Raw genomic sequence first — 23,514 nt, forward strand, 5'->3', positions numbered from 1 at the left:
AATCTGATTATCTCTTAATATACTGCCCATATGATCTTTTCGTTACTTCCTCATGAAAACAGACTCATCAAGCTTCGATTACATAATTTATTCATCAATTAATTCCACTCCTACTATTTTAGTGATTTTTCAATCTCATGACACTGCTGCTGCCAGCATCTGTTACGAAAGTAACTAGGTCCATTTCATGCCTACCCTTGATCCAACTCAATCGAACATTCGTGCCATTTTCGCATGGCTTAAAGTTTACATGCCAAAGTTCAAACACAACATAATAGCTTATACATGCCAAAATGTTCTTCTAAGCCAACTAAGAAGAAAGTACCAAAACTTGCTATCCGGTGTGATGACTTCGATGACGGCCTGACCCCGCAAAAATAGATGAGTCCAAGCAACCTATAATGGGTGACAAGGAAACACCGAGTGAGTTTATAACTCAGTAAGTCATAAGCAATGCACTACCATCCATCAATAACATTATCACAAGAGGAAACAAAATAGAACGAGACAATTTACTCCATCCATACCGAACCATACCATAGTTCCTCCAACCTATCGATTCAGTTTCATATCAATTCATGCATTCACATTCCATATACTCATCAATAGGACATTGAAGCATTTTCATAAATCAATTTATTTACGTTACAATCAAACGACTAAACGGCCTTTCACCCATCCTACGATAAATTTTATGTACGTGACTTCAAGTATATTTGTCACATAGGTTCAAACTTACCGAGCTCAACACCAAGTATAAGCATAGCACCTATTAGCCATGTACTCAAGACACTTACCCGATCCGCTGTCCGCGATCGACTCAATAGTGTCGCACACATAGTGTCCATAATGATTCACGAATGTATATTGAGTCCGCACACTCAGTGCTATATAATCAACTCGCACACTTAGTGCTACGTAATAAAATCGCACACTTAGTGCTACATAGTCAAACTCGCACACTTAGTGCCGCATGGTCAATTCGCACACTTAGTGCATCATATTCATTTCGCACACTTAGTGCAACATAGTCAAATCGCACACTTAGTGCTGTACAATTTAATCCCGCGCACTTAGCGCCAATCTCATGGTCATAAATGGTTATACCCGCACGTTTAGTGCCGAGATCAACAACTCAGTACATCTTACCTCTTTTCATTCAACAATTTCATCATCACATACGTACATGCATATATATATGTATATTTATTCATTCCATTCAGCATCAATACATAAACATTATGACCATTTGAAATAATACCAACTACATGCTTAATGACTTACCTTGTGTTGGGTAAGACGGTTCCAACTCGGCTACTCAGTGATCTTTTCTTTGCCTTTGCTTGATTCTCCTCCTTTAGCTCCTTGAGCTTAATCAATAATTCACTAGTTTAACCATCTTGTTAAACATTCATAATTCAATTACACATGCTTATGTATGTTTGTATATTCGGCAACCATCCTCACTAATTACTCATGTTGATGGCCGAATGGATGTATGTGTGTACAATGTCAACTATAACATCATGTAATTCCACATATGACTACATTTCTTAAGTTCCACATCTTAATGCCCATTATACATAATCAAATTTAACATCATATATATATTTACTCATGTGGCCGAATATACATACTCCCATATAATATCAAGTACTCACTTTAAGTATATTGCCGAATATACTTAATCATACACACACCTAACCAAAATAATTTCTAAAATCTTTATATCATTTATAATACATCTAATTATCCTTTTTCACATTATCAACTCAAATCACATACATTATTTACTATAACATCTTTACATTCGGCATTGGTGTCAACCATAGTAGCCGATTCTTCCTACTTTGTACCCATGCATCTATTAATCCTTAGTTGGTTCAAACACTTCACACACTAGGATTCATCAAATTTTTAACAAGAAATAAAATCTCTAATCCTCAAACTACCATGGCCGAACCTTCATGGAGTTGCTAAGACTCCTCATTTCTACTTCTCACACACTCTCACATCCAAACCCTTTTATTAAACACCCAAAGTCAACCATCTCCTTACCTCATCACCAAAGACATCAAAATACCAACCAAGAACGTAACATTCATGGCCGAATGTCATCTCCATCATTTAACAAAGTTTGAACCATGGCTAGGTAGATTTTGAACTTACAACTTAAAATATACATGAATCTCAAAGAATAACATTAAACATACCTCAATCTAGTTACATGCATGGCCAAACTTCCTCCTAATCCTCTTCCTTAGGATTTTCGGTCAAAAGAGGTTGAAAAAGGATGAACAAAACCTTTCTTTTCCTTCCTTTAGCTCACGGCAATGGGGTGTATGCATGAGACCATTATTATTTTTTTTTCTTTTTTTTTCATCACCCTTCCTTTCATTATTTAATTATCATGCTTATTATTTTATTTTCCTTACCATACATCACTAACACAACATGTTGGTGACATGTTTCCACCCATAGCATGGCCGGCCACTACATATTAGGGAGGGGGAATTTGACATGCAAGTCCCCTTTTTCTTCCACATGCACTAATCGGTCCTCATGCATTGACCTATCACATTTTAAAATTTTCTCATATAAGTCCTATTGACTAAATTCACATGCAATCGACTAAATCGAAGCTTGAAATTTTCACACATTCATGATTACATATTCTAGACAATAAACATCACATTCAAACCTTTCGGTGACTCGGTTTAGCGGTCCCGAAACCGCTTCCCGACTAGGGTCAATTTTGGGCTGTCACAACTCTCCCTCACTTAAGAAATTTTCGTCCTCGAAAATCTTACCGGTAAATAGGTTTGGATATCGTTCTTTCATCGAGCTCTCGGGTTCCCAGGTTGCTTCCTCGATCCCGTGTTTGAGCCACAACACCTTAACCAACGGAACCCTTTTATTTCGCAACTCTTTCACTTCACGAGCTAGGATACGAATCGGTTCTTCTTCATAGCTCAAGTCAGATTGAATTTCAACTTCTGAGGGATTAATCACATGTGACGGATCGGATCTATAACGTCGAAGCATTGAAACATGGAAGACATCGTGCATCCTTTCAAGTTCACGGGGCAAAATCAATCTATATGCAACCGGCCCCACTCATTCGGAAATTTCGTACGGCCCAATGAATCTCGGGCTCAACTTGCCTTTACGGCCAAATCTGAGTACCTTCTTCCAAGGTGACACTTTAAGAAACACTTTATCTCCCACCTGATATTCAATGTCCTTTCGTTTTAAATCCGCATACGATTTTTGACGATCTGTGGCTACCTTCAGACTTTCGCAGATTACCTTTACTTTTTGTTCGGCATCTTTAATCAAATCAACTCCGAAAATTTTACTTTCACCAAGCTCGGTCCAAAACAATGGCGTACGGCATTTACGACCGTACAAAGCCTCATAAGGTGCCATCTTAATACTTGATTGAAAACTATTGTTGTAAGCGAATTCAATCAAAGGTAAATACCGTTCCCATGAACTACTGAACTCGAGGATGCAACATCTCAACATATCCTCAAGTATTTGAATTATCCGCTCGGATTGACCATCGGTTTGGGGGTGAAAAGCGGTGCTAAAATGCAGCTTGGTACCCAAAGCTTCTTGCAATTTCTTCCAAAATCGTGAGGTGAATCTCGGATCTCTATCCGACACGATAGAAATAGGTACTCCATGTAATCTCACAATCTGAGAGACATACAATTCGGCTAGTTTATCCAATGAAAGATCCGTACGCACGGGGATAAAGTGAGCCGACTTAGTCAGCCTATCTACAACAACCCAAATCGCATCCTTCTTACTTGCGGACAATGGCAGGACACAAAGTCCATTGTGACTCGGTCCCATTTCCACTCGGGTATCATGATCGGCTGAAGTAACCCTGAAGGCACTTGATGTTCCGCTTTCACTTGTTGACATATTAAACATCTCGAAACAAAGTCGGAGATGTCTCGTTTCATACCATGCCACCAAAACCGACGTTTCAAGTCGTTGTACATTTTCGTGCTCCCCGGGTGAATTGACATTCGGCTACAATGGGCTTCGTTCAGAATCATCGGAATGAGTTTCGAATTCCTTGGAACACACAAACGACTTCTAAACCTCAAACAACCATCATCATCAATCTGAAACTCCGATTCCTTGTTCGGAACACACTCAGCTCGTTTTGCAACCAATTCATCATCGACTTTCTGAGCTTCACGAATTTGATGAGTCAATAATGGTTTGGCTTTTAATTCAGCTACTAACACATTGTCAGGTAGAACAGACAAGTGTACATTCATCGCTCGCAAAGCAAACAGTGATTTCCGGCTTAAGGCGTCCGCAACCACATTAGCCTTTCCCGGGTGGTAATCAATGACAAGCTCGTAATCTTTCAACAACTCAAGCCAACGTCTTTGTCGCAGATTCAAGTCTCGTTGAGTCATCAAATATTTGAGACTTTTGTGATCCGAAAACACATGGCACTTCTCACCAAACAAATAATGTCGCCATATTTTCAATGCAAACACAATGGCGGCTAGTTCGAGATCATGGGTCGGATAATTTCTCTCGTGTGGCTTCAATTGTCTCGACGCATAGGCCACAACTCGACCTTCTTGCATCAATACACAACCCAACCCAAGTAGGGATGCGTCACTATAAATGATAAACTCTTTACCCGATTCGGGTTGCACCAAAATTGGAGCTTCAGTCAAATGAGTTTTCAGTTGATCAAGCTTTTCTGACATTTCTCCGTCCATTCGAACTTAACATCCTTTTGAAGTAGCTTCGTCATTGGTGTGGCTATCATCGAGAAACCTTTGACAAATCGTCGGTAATAACCGGCGAGCCCTAGAAAGCTCCGGACTTCGGTAACATTTCTCGGAGGCTTCCAGTTAAGTATGGCTGAAATTTTGCTCGGGTCAACTCGAATACCCGATGCGGATACCACATGACCCAAGAAGCTAACCTCTCTTAACCAGAACTCACACTTACTGAACTTAGCATATAACTGCTTATCCCGCAAAATTTGCAACACTAGCCTCAGATGCTCAGCATGTTCGGTCTCATCTCTTGAATAGACCAAGATGTCATCAATAAACACAACTACGAACCACTCCAAATACGGCCTGAAGATCCGATTCATCAAATCCATAAACACCGCAGGGGCATTAGTGAGCCCAAACGGCATCACTAAGAACTCGTAGTGACCGTACCTCGTTCTGAAAGCAGTTTTGGGTACGTCCGAATCTCGAATCCGCAATTGATAATAACCCGATCTCAAATCTATCTTTGAAAACACCGATGCTCCCTTTAATTGATCGAACAGATCATCAATACGCGGTAACGGATACTTATTCTTTATCGTCACTTTATTCAGTTGACGATAGTCAATGCACAACCTCATGGTTCCGTCCTTCTTTTTCACGAACAATACTGGTGCACCCCAAGGTGAGAAACTCGGTCGAGCGAAACCTCTATCCGTCAATTCTTGCAACTGAGCTTTCAACTCTTTTAACTCGGTTAGTGCCATACGATACGGAGCGATCAAAATTGGCGTAGTTCCAGGTACAAGCTCAATACCAAACTCTACCTCCCGAACAGGTGGCAAACCCGGTAACTCTTCAGGAAAGACATCCGGGTATTCACAAACCACCGACACCGATTCGGGTTTCTTTTCTAACTCCTTGTCATCAGGTACATACGCGAGGTATGCTTCGCACCCTTTCCTTACATATTTCTGGGCCAACATTGCTGATATTACAGCTGGCAACCCCCTTAAGTCCGCAGACTCAACTCGGATTATTTCGTTATTTGCGCACCTCAAATCGATAGTCTTGCTTTTGCAATTCACAACCGCATCATGCGCGGTTAACCAATCCAAACCAAGAATAACATCAAACTCGTCAAACGGCAAAAGCATCAAATCGGCCGGAAAATAGGATTCTCGGATTATTAGAGGGCATCTCTTACACACTTTATCAACAAGTACGCATTGACCCAAAGGGTTTGATACTCGAATTACGAGCTCAGTAGACTCAACAGGTAGAGTCTTACTGGTTGCTAAGGTTTCGCATACATATGAATGAGTAGAACCAGGGTCAATCAATGCAATCACATTAGTATCAAAGAGAGTGAAGGTACCAGTGATGACGTCGGGGGAGGATGCCTCCTCTCGTGCGCGAATGGCATATGCTCTAGCAGGAGTACGGTTCTCGGCTCGATCGGCCGTATCAGAGGCCCCCTCTGACTACCACCCCTGCCTCCTAAAATTCTCGGTGGTCTACCTCTAGATGTCACTCCACTAGGTCTTGCACCTTGAATCTTATTCTTCTCATCCAGCTCCGTGCAATCTCTAATAAAGTGGTCCTTCGAACCGCATCCGTAACAGGCCCTGCTAGTAGACTTGCCCCAACATTCACCTAGGTGTCGTCTTCCACATTGGGGACATTCAGGTTTCTCGTGACGATTATTGCCCACACTAGCTACCGAAGTAGCTCGGGAGCCCATCGATGGTCTTGCCCTGATGGAAATTCCCGCAGTCGCCCTCGACTTATTAATGTCCTCCCTGAACTTCTTTACAGCTGAGAACGGAGCTTTACCCGTCGATCTTTTACGATAATCTCTAGCTTCAAATTCAGCCTTCCTCTTCTCCTTTCCAAGTTCTTCCGCCTTGCAGGCTCGTTCGACTAGTGTTACGAATTCTTTTATTTCCAAAATACCCATTAGTAGCTTTAAATCTTCATTCAATCCTTCCTCGAATCTTTTGCACATAGCAACCTCATCAGCTACACACTCCCGGGCATACCTACTGAGTCTTACGAATTCATGTTCGTATTCAGATACAGTCATACGGCCTTGCTTGAGTTCCAAGAACTCCTTACGCTTCTGATCAATGAACCGTTGGCTAATAAATTTCTTTCGGAATTCCGTTTGAAAGAAGTCCCAAGTTACTCGCTCGTTCGGGACTATGGAAATCAAGGTCCTCCACCAATAGTAGGCTGAGTCTCGCAACAAAGATACAGCACATTTTAGACATTCGTCAGGTGTGCATGACAATTCATCGAACACCCGAATGGTGTTATCAAGCCAGAACTCGGCCCTTTCGGCATCATCAGTTACTATGGCCTTGAACTCCTCGGCCCCACGCTTCCTAATCAAGTCTACAGGTGGCTTACTCAGCCTCACAGGATCAGCGACTGATGGCATTACAGGCTCTTGGGGTGGATTATTCAAATTTGGGAATTGTTGGACAGCCGGGTTGGTTCGGGCATATTGCGCGACCCACTCATTCATCATGGTAAAGAAGGCTTGTTTAGCCCCCTCACCTTGATTATTCGCAGATGACTGAGGTTCAACAGGCGGCGTCCCTTGTGCAGGAGCAGCCGCTACGCTCTCAACGTCATCCGCTAGGGTTCTTTCTTCACCGGGGTCCATTTACTAATCAAAACAAAAACATTTCAACCGTCAGAAGTCATCACACATTTAAACATTAGCATTCGGCATGTATAGCTAGACTCATACGCGCTATGGTAGTCCTAGAACCGACTAAACCATAGCTCTGATACCAATCAAATGTAACACCCCGAACCCGAAACCGACACCGGAGTCGAACACGAGGTGTTAACGGACTTTAACCCCTTAAAAATTTATTTTCCAGACACTGCCCAATCTGTGTACTAGTCGTTTTAAAAATCATATCTTTAGTTTCGTAACTCGAAAATCAGTTTCGTAATTTTTCCAAGAAACTAGACTCATGTGCCCATCTATGTATTTTTTTCTAGAATTTTTGGTCGGACCAATTAGTACAGTTTATTAGTCAAAGTCTCCCATGTTGCAGGGGTCGACTACACTGACCTTTGCCCATTACGACTTGGATATCTCCCTGCACGGGGCTTCAATACTGATGCCGTTTGTTTCTATGAAAACTAGACTCAGAGAGGAATCTGCAACTATATGGTACGACCCCTAATTATCTCTGGTTAATTTATAATAAATTTCCAAAGTCGGAGCAGGGAATCCAGAAACCGTTCTGGCCCTGTCCCACAAAAATCTGATTATCTCTTAATATACTGCCCATATGATCTTTTCCTTACTTCCTCATGAAAACAGACTCATCGAGCTTCGATTACATAATTTATTCATCAATTAATTCCACTCCTACTATTTTTAGTGATTTTTCAATCTCATGACACTGCTGCTGCCAGCATCTGTTACGAAAGTAACTAGGTCCATTTCATGCCTACCCTTGATCCAACTCAATCGAACATTCGTGCCATTTTCGCATGGCTTAAAGTTTACATGCCAAAGTTCAAACACAACGTAATAGCTTATACATGCCAAAATGTTCTTCTAAGCCAACTAAGAAGAAAGTACCAAAACTTGCTATCCGGTGTGATGACTTCGATGACGGCCTGACCCCGCAAAAATAGATGAGTCCAAGCAACCTATAATGGGTGACAAGGAAACACCGAGTGAGTTTATAACTCAGTAAGTCATAAGCAATGCACTACCATCCATCAATAACATTATCACAAGAGGAAACAAAATAGAACGAGACAATTTACTCCATCCATACCGAACCATACCATAGTTCCTCCAACCTATCGATTCAGTTTCATATCAATTCATGCATTCACATTCCATATACTCATCAATAGGACATTGAAGCATTTTCATAAATCAATTTATTTACGTTACAATCAAACGACTAAACGGCCTTTCACCCATCCTACGATAAATTTTATGTACGTGACTTCAAGTATATTTGTCACATAGGTTCAAACTTACCGAGCTCAACACCAAGTATAAGCATAGCACCTATTAGCCATGTACTCAAGACACTTACCCGATCCGCTGTCCGCGATCGACTCAATAGTGTCGCACACATAGTGTCCATAATGATTCACGAATGTATATTGAGTCCGCACACTCAGTGCTATATAATCAACTCGCACACTTAGTGCTACGTAATAAAATCGCACACTTAGTGCTACATAGTCAAACTCGCACACTTAGTGCCGCATGGTCAATTCGCACACTTAGTGCATCATATTCATTTCGCACACTTAGTGCAACATAGTCAAATCGCACACTTAGTGCTGTACAATTTAATCCCGCGCACTTAGCGCCAATCTCATGGTCATAAATAGTTATACCCGCACGTTTAGTGCCGAGATCAACAACTCAGTACATCTTACCTCTTTTCATTCAACAATTTCATCATCACATACGTACATGCATATATATATGTATATTTATTCATTCCATTCAGCATCAATACATAAACATTATGACCATTTGAAATAATACCAACTACATGCTTAATGACTTACCTTGTGTTGGGTAAGACGGTTCCAACTCGGCTACTCAGTGATCTTTTCTTTGCCTTTGCTTGATTCTCCTCCTTTAGCTCCTTGAGCTTAATCAATAATTCACTAGTTTAACCATCTTGTTAAACATTCATAATTCAATTACACATGCTTATGTATGTTTGTATATTCGGCAACCATCCTCACTAATTACTCATGTTGATGGCCGAATGGATGTATGTGTGTACAATGTCAACTATAACATCATGTAATTCCACATATGACTACATTTCTTAAGTTCCACATCTTAATGCCCATTATACATAATCAAATTTAACATCATATATATATTTACTCATGTGGCCGAATATACATACTCCCATATAATATCAAGTACTCACTTTAAGTATATTGCCGAATATACTTAATCATACACACACCTAACCAAAATAATTTCTAAAATCTTTATATCATTTATAATACATCTAATTATCCTTTTTCACATTATCAACTCAAATCACATACATTATTTACTATAACATCTTTACATTCGGCATTGGTGTCAACCATAGTAGCCGATTCTTCCTACTTTGTACCCATGCATCTATTAATCCTTAGTTGGTTCAAACACTTCACACACTAGGATTCATCAAATTTTTAACAAGAAATAAAATCTCTAATCCTCAAACTACCATGGCCGAACCTTCATGGAGTTGCTAAGACTCCTCATTTCTACTTCTCACACACTCTCACATCCAAACCCTTTTATTAAACACCCAAAGTCAACCATCTCCTTACCTCATCACCAAAGACATCAAAATACCAACCAAGAACGTAACATTCATGGCCGAATGTCATCTCCATCATTTAACAAAGTTTGAACCATGGCTAGGTAGATTTTGAACTTACAACTTAAAATATACATGAATCTCAAAGAATAACATTAAACATACCTCAATCTAGTTACATGCATGGCCAAACTTCCTCCTAATCCTCTTCCTTAGGATTTTCGGTCAAAAGAGGTTGAAAAAGGATGAACAAAACCTTTCTTTTCCTTCCTTTAGCTCACGGCAATGGGGTGTATGCATGAGACCATTATTATTTTTTTTTCTTTTTTTTTTCATCACCCTTCCTTTCATTATTTAATTATCATGCTTATTATTTTATTTTCCTTACCATACATCACTAACACAACATGTTGGTGACATGTTTCCACCCATAGCATGGCCAGCCACTACATATTAGGGAGGGGGAATTTGACATGCAAGTCCCCTTTTTCTTCCACATGCACTAATAGGTCCTCATGTGACCTATCACATTTTAAAATTTTCTCATATAAGTCCTATTGACTAAATTCACATGCAATCGACTAAATCGAAGCTTGAAATTTTCACACATTCATGATTACATATAAACATCACATTCAAACCTTTCGGTGACTCGATTTAGCGGTCCCAAAACCACTTCCTGACTAGGGTCAATTTTGGGCTGTCACATTATAAGCCTTTGAGCTAAATGAGAAATGTGAACTTATCATTATGGTATGCCATGGTTCATGCAATTAAATTATATTATAATTATATTTTGTGATAAGTTTATTTGTATATGGCTTTCTAAGCTTTTGAAAGCTTACTTTGTCTGTGTTTGCATTGTTTTATAGATATCGTAGCTATCGGAAGCTTAGGGATCATCGAAGATCATCACCACACTATCGAACCTTACTTTGGTATCTTTTAAATGTGTAAATATTGAAGTATGGCATGTATAGGCTAGATGTATTTGGATATGTTTTGTAATGTGTATATCATGCTAAGTGATATGGCTAGATTATATTTGAACTTATGGTTTGATTTTGGTATATGATATGTGATGCAATATTGGTATGTTTGATGTGTTCATGAATGGCTAAATAAATTGGTCAAATTGGTAAGTTTTTTAATTGTGCTTATTTAGAGAAGAGGTAAGATTATGGCATGAGATTGAATGATGGATATTATGGTTATAAATCATATGTCTTGGTATGTATTTGGCATAAAATGTTATGGTTTTGATGATTGTAGGGAGGACCCTTAATGGGTGGCAATTTGGCCTTGTAAATTGCCTATTTTTTCCCACATGGGTAGAGACACAGGTGTGTGTCTCAGCCGTGTTGCTCGAGGGCCATTTCAAAATGAGCTTGGGCAGACCACATGGTCGCAGACACGGGCGTGTGCTAGGCCGTGTGGCTAAGACAGTTTCGACCACGGGCTAGACACAGGGGAGTGTGACTGGCCGTGTGACCCAAGTCAGCAGCCTTCCTAATTTTCACAGTCTAGCACACGGGCGAGTCATGTGGCCATGTGGAAAAGTCAGTATGTATGTTTTGACACGGCCTAGACTGTAATATCCAGATTTTGGGCCTAGTCGGAATAGTGGTTTTCGTGACCACAAAATCCGAGATAGAAATAATTATTTTATGATTATTTTTAGGTCTATGATATGATTGCATGATTGTGTGAAAATTTCGTGAAGAAATTTTATGCATAAAGTGCTTAAATTGAAATTAGGGACTAAATCGAATAATTTGTAAAATTTGCATTCTAGAAGTTTCTAGTATGAGATTGTTTTGAAATATTAATTAGGAGGTCTTAAATATCAATTTTACCAATTTCTAAGTCTATGGAAAAAAATTGGACATGGATGGAATTTTTGGAAAGTTTAGTAGTAAGGGCATTTTGGTCATTTAGGGCTAAAATGAATTAAAATACAAAATTAAAAGCTAATTTTGCTCATCTTCAACCCCATGGCCGAATATAGCAAGGAGAAACCATGGCTAGGGTTTTTCAAGCTTCCAAGCTCGATTGTAAGTCCATTCTAGCCTCGTTTTTAATGATTTTTACGTTTTTGGAGTCCCGGTAGCTCGATTTAGCTTATGCTAGCAATAATTTAACCTAGGGTTTATATTTGGAAAAATACCCATAGGTTAAATTTGTGTATTTTGGTGTTTTATGATGGAATATGAGGTTTTAAATTATGTTAGACAACTTGTGCTACTCAGTTTTAAGCGAAAACTAGCAAAAGGGCTTACTCGGTAAAAATACCTAATAGTCATAAGTACATGTTAGAGTGAGAATTTGATGTTTCCATAGAAGGGAAAAATGATCAGCATGTCATAAAACATAAGAAAATAGGCTGAAGTTTAATTTACGAGCTTTGGGGCAAAAGTGTAAATATGCAAAAGTTTAGGGGCAAAACTGTAATTTTGAAAAATATGATTTTGGGTCAATTTGAATAATGTGAGTCCTAATTAGACTATATTTTAAATGATAGAGCAAGGAAAACTAAAATTCAGGCTAAAATGGGGAAAATACCAAGTTGTGGACGAAATGGTAAAAGTAGCCATTTTCGCATACGAGGTAAGTTCATGTGTAAATGTAGTAACATAATTGTCATTTTAAGCAATTTAATGTTGTTTATATGATATGATGCTCATTATTATCATGAAATATTATGCTTTGTGGTTATTGTTGAATAATATGTAATTATGTGAATTACTTGATGAGTATGAACTATCACCGAAATATCATTTTCGATATTCCGTGGAAGATGGCAAAGATGTGTGATCGAGGAAAACGTCCGTTTGAACTTAGGAATAGATTAGGATACAAGTGACATGTCACTAGGATGGTTGAGCATCCGAACTCGTTGAGTTGAGTCCGAGTTCGTGAGATGTAACTAGGCATTCGAACTCGTTGAGTTGAGTCCAGTTCACTTATGGATGCAAATATCCGAACTCGTTGAGTTGAGTCCGAGTTCGTGAGATGTAACTAGGCATCCTAACTCGTTGAGTTGAGTCCGAGTTCACTCATGGATGCGAACACCCGAGCTCGTTGAGTTGAGTCCGAGTTCGCTTATGGGCGGGTTACATAGTAGCTTGGCTACATATGTGGCACGTATGTGCAAACTTTCCATGTATCCGAATTATATTCCGATGTGTTCAACGGGTAAAATTTTACTCAAGCGGAGGAATACTCGAGATGAAAGGGACGTATTGGTAAGTGTTGTGAAATGAATACTTTGAACAGGTATGTACTTAACCCTTGGGTTGAAAACTCGATATAACAACAATATGGTAAGATGATAAATGAAAATGTGATATGAATGTCTCAGTGATGATTATGCAAATGATGTTTTATGTTTGCTTATATAGTTGTGTTACTTGCTATTTGCATGTGAGCTTATTAAGCATTTATGCTTACTTCCTCCTTTTCATTCCTTGTAGTGTTGACAAGCCAGCTCGGAAATCGGGAACGGTCGGAGGCATGCTCACACTATATCCGTATACCATCTTGGCATAATGGCTTGCATATTTTGAGTATGGCATGTATAGCATTATAATCATTTTGTATATATGGTCTTATGATATGGTTATTGAGTGGTATGGAAATGCTTGGTAATGATTAGCCATTGGAATGACTAATCATGATCATATTTGGTGTTATGTATGCTAAATTACTAGCTAATCCATGGAAAACATGAAATAGGTAAAATTTACCATAAAATAGATTCAGACAGCAACAGTGTCGTGAGTTTGAAAAATCATTAAAAATAGTAGAGATACAATTAGATGGTGAACAAAATATGGAATTGAATAATTATGAGTCTATTTTCATATGGATGGAACAAAACAGGTATATGAGTTATATTTTATGAGATGTTAAAATTTTTGTGAAATAGGGCCAGAGTAATTTCTGGATCCCCTGTTCTGACTTTGGAAATTCACCATAAATTTTTCAAAGATAATTAGAAGTCATAATTTATATATAAAGATTCCTTATTGAGTCTAGTTTTATTAGAAGCAAACGGTATAGTCACTGAAACTCTGTACAAGGAGATATTTGATTCGTAATACACAGAGGTCAGAGTATTCAAACTCTGAAATAGGGGAGACTTTAACTAATAACTCTACTAATTTGCTCGACCAAAAATTCTATAAAAAAATTAGTAAATAGATATATGAGTCTAATTTCAGGGAAAATTTACAGAATTGGATTTTGAGTTTCGTAACTCGAGATATGAATTTTTAAGCGACTATGATGCAGATTGTTAGCTTGACTGAAAATTTTAAAAATAAATTGTTTGAGCTGTTTAAGTAATGAATTAAGTCTATTAACACCTCGTGTTCGAATCCGGCGACTGTCTCGGGTACGAGGCGTTACATAGACACACAAGCGTGTCTACCGTGTGAGGCACACGGCCTGTTCACACGGGCATGTGACCTATGAAGCTTTGAAAATTTGTTTAAGTTTCAAAAAATTTTGTATGAGCTAGGTTTAGTCCCGATCCCTTTCTAATGTATGTTTAAGGTCTCGATGTCCTATATAAGGGACTCTGTATTGATGTATGACTATGATGCTATGATGATTGTGAAATGAATGTTAAATGTTTTGATTTGTCTGGTAACGCCTTTAACCCTAGTTCGGCGACAGATATGGATTAGGGGTATTACATAAATATTATTATTCTGCCAGAAAATAGTGAGAATTTATGTTCTAAGAATAAATTCTATTTTCTAGGAATTACAATTCTACTAATTTCTATGAGAATTGCTTTCTTATTGAAAGTAATAAATCATTTTTCGTTATGTGTTTGGTTTGTGATTGTTCAAGCCCATACTCAAAGCAATTCATGGTATAAAAATAGCGAAGAATGTGTTGCTAAATTTGAATGTTTGGTATTTCATATGGGGTTACGGTCGAACCAAAACAAAATACTTTTTCTTGGTAGATGTGATCCCTTGGACATAGATCCAATTTTTCAATTTTTTTGATTCCTTAGAGTTTGTTTTTCTTGTTCCTAATGGTATCAAGATGCCACTGTGTCAAGATATCTTATCGCTTTCTCTGGAAAAATAGATATTACCCGAAAAAATTTTCAATTCAATCTTTTTTTTTCCACTCAGACCAATCCGTCCACTTGGCTTCTTGTATTTAAAGTGATTTGGGTAGCTACTCCAATGATACTATTGTTCCATACCATTATGGAAGAAGATTTAGATAAAATATGCCCGTTAAAAGTCGAGAATATCTAGGATCTGTCTTGCTCAAAGCACAAACACTTTTTGGGAAAATTTTATTTCTATAAAAATCACAAACCAACCAATTTTCAAAATTTTAATTTTTTTCTATGAGTGAAAATCATTTTTCTAAATCGAATTTTTCCAACAGATCTTACCCTTTAAGCTCTATCACCTAAAGCCATACGATGTTTTAGGGGCTCCCCGAAATTTCTTGAATGAACTCAAACTTGTATATCACTTAGTTAGGGTGTTGTTACTCCACAATGTGGAAATAGATTACGGGTCCTCGTGCTATGAAGTGATGGGTCCTCTTGCTATGAAGTGATCATACTGCTTGAAAGTAGTCTCCAATATAATGGCAAACACTATGTTGTCCAGGTATAACATCCATGGAAATTGTAGAGTTATTCGTATGTGAGTCAGTTTTCCATACTTAATTCTCTCAAACATAAAAATACATTTATATTCATTAATAGGAACATTGAATTTCATTGAAAGCAAATGTGATATCAACATACCTTTTCACTAGTTCATTGATCAATTTCTCGATGCATTCTTGTCAAGTCCCTCCTATAGCAATTATGGTCCAAGCAACCCTTAAATTTGTTCTAATGTTCAATGCAATAAGAGTTATTATGTAAGGGCACTAAAACACATTTTAAGATATTATATGATATGATATTTTTACCTTCTAATAAGAGGAAACTCCCACAACTGGGAAGGGAAGAGTGATAATCACGACATGCGTATCCATACCCATGTTTGCAAGAGCAAGCAACAATTAATCATTTCCTTAATCGATTTATGAATTGTCCTACAAAGTGCCTTATATAAAGTTGTATAACCCTATCTAAATATACTAATTGCCTTAAAATTTGTGGATAGAGGAAGATGCATGGTATGAACTTTGTTTCCAAACTTGTCTATCAAACAACAATCCTCCGACCATCTAAAGCGCGCAAGTTTTATCATAACGATCCATCTCCCCCCTAATTGTACACGTTGGAGGAGCTAGGTTGACAAGATTGTCTAACCATGCGCACTTCACCTTACGTCTATCTAAATCATTATTTAGTTTCTCCCTCGATGACATAGCACCTAATAACAAATTGCACTTGTACTCTTGGTTGATGCCACTAGTTGCGATTACCGCCTCCCTGTCGATTGGAAGACTAGTTTTAAAGAGACATTTTCGAGCATAATAGTCGCTTCCTCGTATAGAAAATGGAATCTAAATGTTTCCAACCTCCATCTTTCCACCAAGGCGATAACGAAATCCAGAATGATTTTCAAATTTACCATTGTAGATGCATCATATAAACTAACATCCTTCAAGCATTCTTCAATACAACGATTAAACTTTGGGAAATGTAAATTATGTCGAATTCAAAGAACTCAATCTACTTGTTAAAAAAAATCACAATACAATAATATTAAAATTTTATCATAAAAATATTTTTGCAATTTTTTTTTTAAAAAAAAGTGAGTTAGAGATTTTACCATATAATGACGTAGTTAGCAACTTGTTACATCATTTTTGCCTAGAAAAATAATTAAAAAAGAATAAATTAATTTTGAAGAGTCAGGAATCTCAAGAGCTCAAAAAAGTTGGAGAGTTTGATAATATTTAGGTTAGTAAGAAAGGAGAAACAAGTTGACATCTATGAGAGTTGACTTCCACTTTATTTAATTGGGTTAGGCCAACTACTAAATAAATATGCTGGCCAAACCTCTTAAACATGAACTCGACTTCCATTGTCGTTAAGGTTGTCTTCATATATTTTACAATATTGTTTCCTAACATATATGATACACATCAATGTAGTGATTAGATATATAAACCAAACTCGAAATTCATAAATATCGAAATACTAAAAAATATATATTTTTAAAAAATAAATTTTTCATATATATATAATAAATAATTTTAAATTGTACCATCTAAAATTAGAAACCTAGTAATTGCTCTTCCCTTTTTTTTTTCCCTATTTTTCATATTTTCTGTCATTCAAATGGTTTTCAATACTTCTTAAAAATATCAAATTCAGGCCCAAAATAAAATAAAATAAAAAAGAATCCAACCCTAAAGTCCTAATACATTTCTCATTATTTATTTATTTATTTTGCTCAGGTGTTTGATTCCCGAGAAAATTAAAAGAAAAATAGTGGGAAAAATAAAATAAGAAAGAGAAACAAAGGGAAAAAAAGGAGTAGGAATGGGATCTCATTAACTGTCAGTCTAACCTTAAAACCTGTTATTTTCCTGTTTCCTTTCTTCTTTCGTTTGTCCGGGAATCTGAGTGACAATTTCTTTTCTTTTGAACGGGGGAGCGTAATTTAATTTTTGTTATAAGCGTTTCCTTATTATGGTGTAGTGGTAAGTATAATAGGCGAATATAAGTTGAAATAATACAGGAGATGAGCAAAGAACACCTGCCTGAGCCACTCGATTTCTTCATTTGGACCGTTGAGGTACTTCTTTCTCTCTCTCTTTTGTCCTTCAATTTCTTAATTTTTATTTTTATTTAGATCTTTGTAGATGTAAAGTTCAGTTTTTTTTAAAAATTTTTGTGAGATAGATAAAGACAGATTATTGTTACTTAAATGAGGGGATTTTGATAATTATATTGTAGATTCATTTGGAAGTTTCGATGATGACTTTTCTTCACTTAATTTTCATAAATTTGTTTTAAAAAGAAGTTGCAGTATTTAAGAAAAAAGTTGGCTGGTTAACAAGAATTGATATTTGTAATATTTTTATTTCTTGCTTTGATTACTGGGAACTGATAAGGTGAATTACTTGAATTGACCAAAAAGGTGATAAATTTTTATTGCCTTTTCCTCTTAATCAAAATTAGGCCACTTTTGTTTTAGTTTCTTTGTTTTCATTTTGCTATATAAAAATTTAGTCTTCCTCACTGGTCTTGGACCATGTAGTTTCAATCTGTGTCTTTATCTATCTCCAGTTATAAAGAACATTTGTATCTTAGGAACCCATTATTCATTGGCTCTGATTTAGGTGATTAGTTCAAGGTTGTCATTTCACCTTGTTTCTGTTGGGATGCCTTTCCTGTCGAACTTGCATTTATAGTGATGAACATTCTTACTGAATGTTGTTCATGAAGGTCGAAACTTGCATATGTTTGTTGAAAATAATGATTAAAATACCATCATACAAGCTTATCATGTTCCCAGTAGACAAGTATCCCCAATTCATACAAGCTGTCAATTAAATGATTGTAAAAAATAAAGAAAAGTGAGAAAGAAAGAAAGGCAAAGGAAAGAATGCAGATTATTGAGTACGGTTGGAGAAATTGGGAATGTGTCTATCATTCCCTGTTCTAATAACACTTCCTTTGGAGGGTGATAGGAGAAACCAAGATGCGAATCAACTTGGTATTCATTGTTGAAGATGAGCTATTTTTTTCAAGATACGAGACATATTTCTCACATGATTGGAATCCTTAATTCACTTTTGAAAGGTGCTATAGCAATCTATTTGTGTTATTTTGGAACCAACGCAGCAACAAATGCTCTTTGTTGTTTGTTACTTTGAAGGATAGACATGGAGAGAATATAGTGCAGAGAAGTCTTTATCTTTATCGTCATCATTGTTATGATTCCTTTCAAATCAGGGAAACTTATAATGAAAAGTCTGATTCACCATTCTGAGTAACTTGCAATCCCTGAAAGATAAAAGGTGAATTAACCTTGTAAATTGTGCATAACTTGAGCTAGTGAAAAGTGCTGTAATATATCTTTATGATGTTAACTAAATCAACAGTTCTTGGAGCTATTGATGAAGATTTTGTAATGTGTTATCTTTTTTACTTTTACCATGAAAACTTTAGATATGGAGATTTGATTACTGACATGCTTTTGCATTGCCACGATCTTTATATTCTGGTAGGATGTTGGTATGTGGTTGGAAGATATAAATCTTGGCAGCTACCGCCAGATTTTCAAAGAACATGGTGTAAATGGGGAATACCTGGAAGGCATGTCTATGTTCACAACTGAACAGATTCTTAGATTTATAAGGCAATGCCATATGAAGTGGGGAGACTTCATCACTCTATGCAAGGAACTCAGGCGAATAAAGGGTCTGTCTATATATATACGTGTGTGTGTGTGTGTGTATATATTATAAGTTACTTGAATATTTTAATTTTCCTTATTATTCTTATTGTTGTTGTGGTAGGAAACGTATTTCTGTTTATAGTATTTCTTTAATTGCACTGCATTTTAAATATTGGAGTGTTTCCCTTCTGCATGCTTTATTTGTTTAACTTGGATGCATTACACTATGCATAACATTTTGCCCAATCTTATCAAATAACAGTTTGTGGTACCCAAGTTATGTCAGAGCAATGCCGTTTGTGTATGAGTTGGAAAATCATGAATACTTACAGTGATTAGTTTATATTTACCGGTTCCAGTTTACATGGAAGTAGCTGGCTATCTGTACTATGTTTCATCTTCCGAATGGTTTAATGATATGTGAATGTCATACAAGAAAACAGTTTATCTTTGCATGGCTGATTCGTATCTGCTCAAACAAGAGGAAATCATTCTTAAAAGTAGATTTTCTTCTTACTAATTGATCTTTTTAAAATGTTTTATTCAGTGGCCTGCCTTAAAGGAGAGCAAAAAGTTCACAGGCCATGGTGGGCTCCTCCTTGCCTTTCAGTAGTATTTGTCAAGGTAGCGAAGCGCAACAGACAGTCGCGTATTGTCTCCTTGAAGCTCGAACAATAATGCGAAATACGCTTATCATGTACGTGTGTATGTGTTTTTCTTTTAAATTTTATTTTAGGGAGCAAAAATTAGGGAAAAACTAATTTGTCTAGGTTTTGCTGATGGTTGTTCTTTCAAGAACTTGTTTACGTATACAAGCTTCTATAAGTATATGTTATCAGTTGATTTTATACGCCAAGGAATTTGTAATAGGTTTGTGGGTTTTTGTTTTCTTTTCCTCGACGAAATTAACCCTCGGCATGGCCAAATCCCGTTAGAGAAAATTTTCAAAGAATATGGCTTTCTGGGAATGTACAATTTAAAAAGCTTCAACCCTAAATGCTGCATATTTACCTTCTTGATAATGACAGCATTTTTGCAGAATATAGACAAAATTAGTATGTTAATGGTGAGAAAAAAATAATACCATTATTTGTATGTTTGGTTCATTCCGGTCTGGTGTGAGCTAGGAAGAAAATTTCAATCTAATGAAATAAATTTATGAGCCTCTAGGCAATAAAAATTTTCTTTAATACCTAACTATTTGCATAATTTTATTTTTGTCACTGAGGTTTACGAATCACTAATATTATTGAAATTTAATATTTTGGTAGTTGATTTGTTAAATAACTAACGGAAGTTTTTTTTATTAGTATAATATCAAGTTTAGTCTTTTAATGTTTACAAATTCTATCAATTTCTAGCTAATTAATAAATTAATATTCTTATAAATAAAATAATTTAAGGGAAACAACTATGAAGAAGACTTAAGCATATCCAACTATTTTTCTTTTTTAACATTAATGATCATTATGTTTAGCTTGGGCTACATACAACAGCTTAATGGTAGGTACAATTGAATGATTAAGGAGGAGAAATCGATGATTTCGGAATAAGGGTAATTGGTGCCAATAGTTGTGGGCATAGATGTTGCCCAATGCTCGATAGATTTGGCAAGAACTAAGTATAAGATCAAGTATATAATAAATAAAATATTATTTATAAAATAAAACTAAAAAGGAATAATTCAAAGGGGTTAAGTTTTGTTGTGAGTTTTTTTTAAAAATTATTTTATTTATAAAATAATATTTAATAAATAATTTTCAAGTTAGAAAAAGAGATAATTGAGTATTCATTTATGTATAATTTATTTATAATTTTGTATGTATTTTTTATAAATTTTTATTAAAAAATGAACTTTTAAATATTTTTGAAGTTTTTAAAACTTTAAGAATCAACATTAAATTGTTAAAATTTGTAAAGTTGGTAGTTAATGTTGATTTTTTAGAATTAGAACCAAATTAATAGAATCTGTAATATTGGAGGATTAAATTTGTTTGTATATCAATAAAAAAAAGACTTCCGCTAGTAATTTAACAAATGGGTAACCAAAATATTAAATTTCAATAATATTAGTGACTAAAATAAAATTTTTTAACTTAGATAACCAAAACAGAATCATACTAATAATTGGATGACTATTTTTATAATTTACTCATATTTTATAATAATTATATTATCTATTCCTAACGTGGGCCAGGTGAAAGAAAATTATGTTTTAAATAAAATACCAACGATTCAAAATTACATAATCTCTCTTAACATTTATCCCTTTTAAGTAAATTATAAATAAAAGGCACTATTAGTATTATTATTATCTATGTATTATTTATTATTTTCTATTCTTAATTAAAAATAATAAAAATTAATTACTTATACTATAAAATTAAATCATATTTAATTTCAAATAAAATTAAATATTTTAAATTTATATTTAATTTCACTATAAATTAATTTTAGTAGAGATGACAACGGAGCCATTAGATACCATTAGATAGTTTTTACCAAGCAAACTTAACAAGAAAGGAGTGAAAGAAAAGCTAACAAGACAACATGAAAGAAAACAAAGAGAACTTTAAGTCCAATACTATAGATATATATTGGGTTATTTTAGTAATTACCTTTGGGCTGGAGATGAGTTTTCCCTAAATTTGATTCCAATCTGACCTTGATCAATTTTAAAAATATACCTGCTCAATCCAATTTTGATCCAGATTTTTTTATAAAAAAGAATTCTAGCCTTATTGGATCAAATTGGGTTGCAATTCATTAGTTTTGGATTTTCTTCATCCCATTTAATGTAGAAAAAATCAGTTAAAAAAATAGTATTTGTTACACAACAAAAGTTTATTTTTTAAAATCGAGTATTGTAATATTTATAGTAATAAATCTTAGACCAAATTAATACTTGTGCTTTGAGCGAAACACTCTTGGTCGTTTATTGTCTTTCTACTAAACATTCTTCTCCACTATCCTCAAACCTCGACTTGTTTAGTGTGTGGGCTCTAACTTCACTTTCTTTGACCTCAACAATTTGCTTTCATTACATTTGTGGAGCCTAACTCAGTGAGAAATTTTACTAACTTTAATACACAATACAATAAGTGAATCACACTTTATTAGATAAATAACTGTATAACAGATATAGTTGAAACCTAGTTATAGTCTGTTAAGTTCTTGATTAGCTTGTGTATAAATACTATTAGATCTTGTGTTGAAGATATGAATAAAAATATATTTGTTTGTTACAGTTTTTTTATGGTATCAAAGTGAAATTATTTGATGTTGCGTCAATGGAGTCGTTCAGCTTAGCAGATACGGCAGTGGGAAAATCATTCAACCCGTTTGCTTTTGCCATTCAAAAAGTGGCTATGCTGGTGGGTGGATGAAAGTAATTTTTTAGCCTGGAAGCAGCATGTGCTGCTTGTTCTCAAGACTCATCGTCTATTTTCATTTGTTGAAAGGACGGTTATAGTATTATCGCGGTTGATTAGTGACTAGGATGGTGCTCCTGTTGAAAATCTAGCATACGCTCATTATGAACAACAAGATTCGATGTTATCAGCATGATTGTTGTCTACTATAAGCCTGTCATTGCATAATCAATTGATTGGCAATTCTTCATCGACATTTGAGCTGTAGGAGGCTTTGACGAGAATTCTTGGCACTCGGTCTACCACCAAAGCTATGAGGTATCGTTCCTTACTTTATCATTTTAAAAAGAATGATTTTTCAATCTCAGCGTATTTGGCTTGTAACACCCCTCACCCGTATTCAACGTAGGAATAGGGTTTCGGAACATTACCAGACTTACAATCATATGAACATACTTTTCTCATACACTCATTCATTTCATACAATCATCATTCAAATTCAATCTATTTATCCCTTATACGAGCCTACAATGCCTTAAAGATACTTTGGAGCGATTTGGGACTAAACCGATAACTTATGAAACTTTCACGAAGCTTTGAAAAATTCTCAAAATAGGGGACACACGTCTGTATGACCAAGCCGTGTGAGACATGCCCGTGTCACAGGCCGTGTGGACATTCGAAATGAGAGCAAATG

The 23,514-nt window shown here is 35.9% G+C and overlaps 1 protein-coding gene across 1 annotated transcript; it reads left to right on the forward strand.

The window, feature by feature from the left end:
- The first annotated feature begins 17,107 nt into the window (after positions 1-17,107).
- Positions 17,108-20,302, forward strand: LOC107898814 (uncharacterized). The gene is made up of 3 exons (XM_041118056.1): positions 17,108-17,838; positions 19,277-19,469; positions 19,994-20,302. Exons 1-3 carry the CDS (start codon positions 17,785-17,787, stop codon positions 20,122-20,124), a joined length of 378 nt encoding a protein of 125 aa, XP_040973990.1. The 5' UTR covers positions 17,108-17,784; the 3' UTR covers positions 20,125-20,302.
- Positions 20,303-23,514: the final 3,212 nt, after the last annotated feature.

The sequence above is a fragment of the Gossypium hirsutum genome, chromosome A07 (assembly GCF_007990345.1).
Source record: "Gossypium hirsutum isolate 1008001.06 chromosome A07, Gossypium_hirsutum_v2.1, whole genome shotgun sequence".
Lineage (NCBI taxonomy): Eukaryota > Viridiplantae > Streptophyta > Magnoliopsida > Malvales > Malvaceae > Gossypium > Gossypium hirsutum.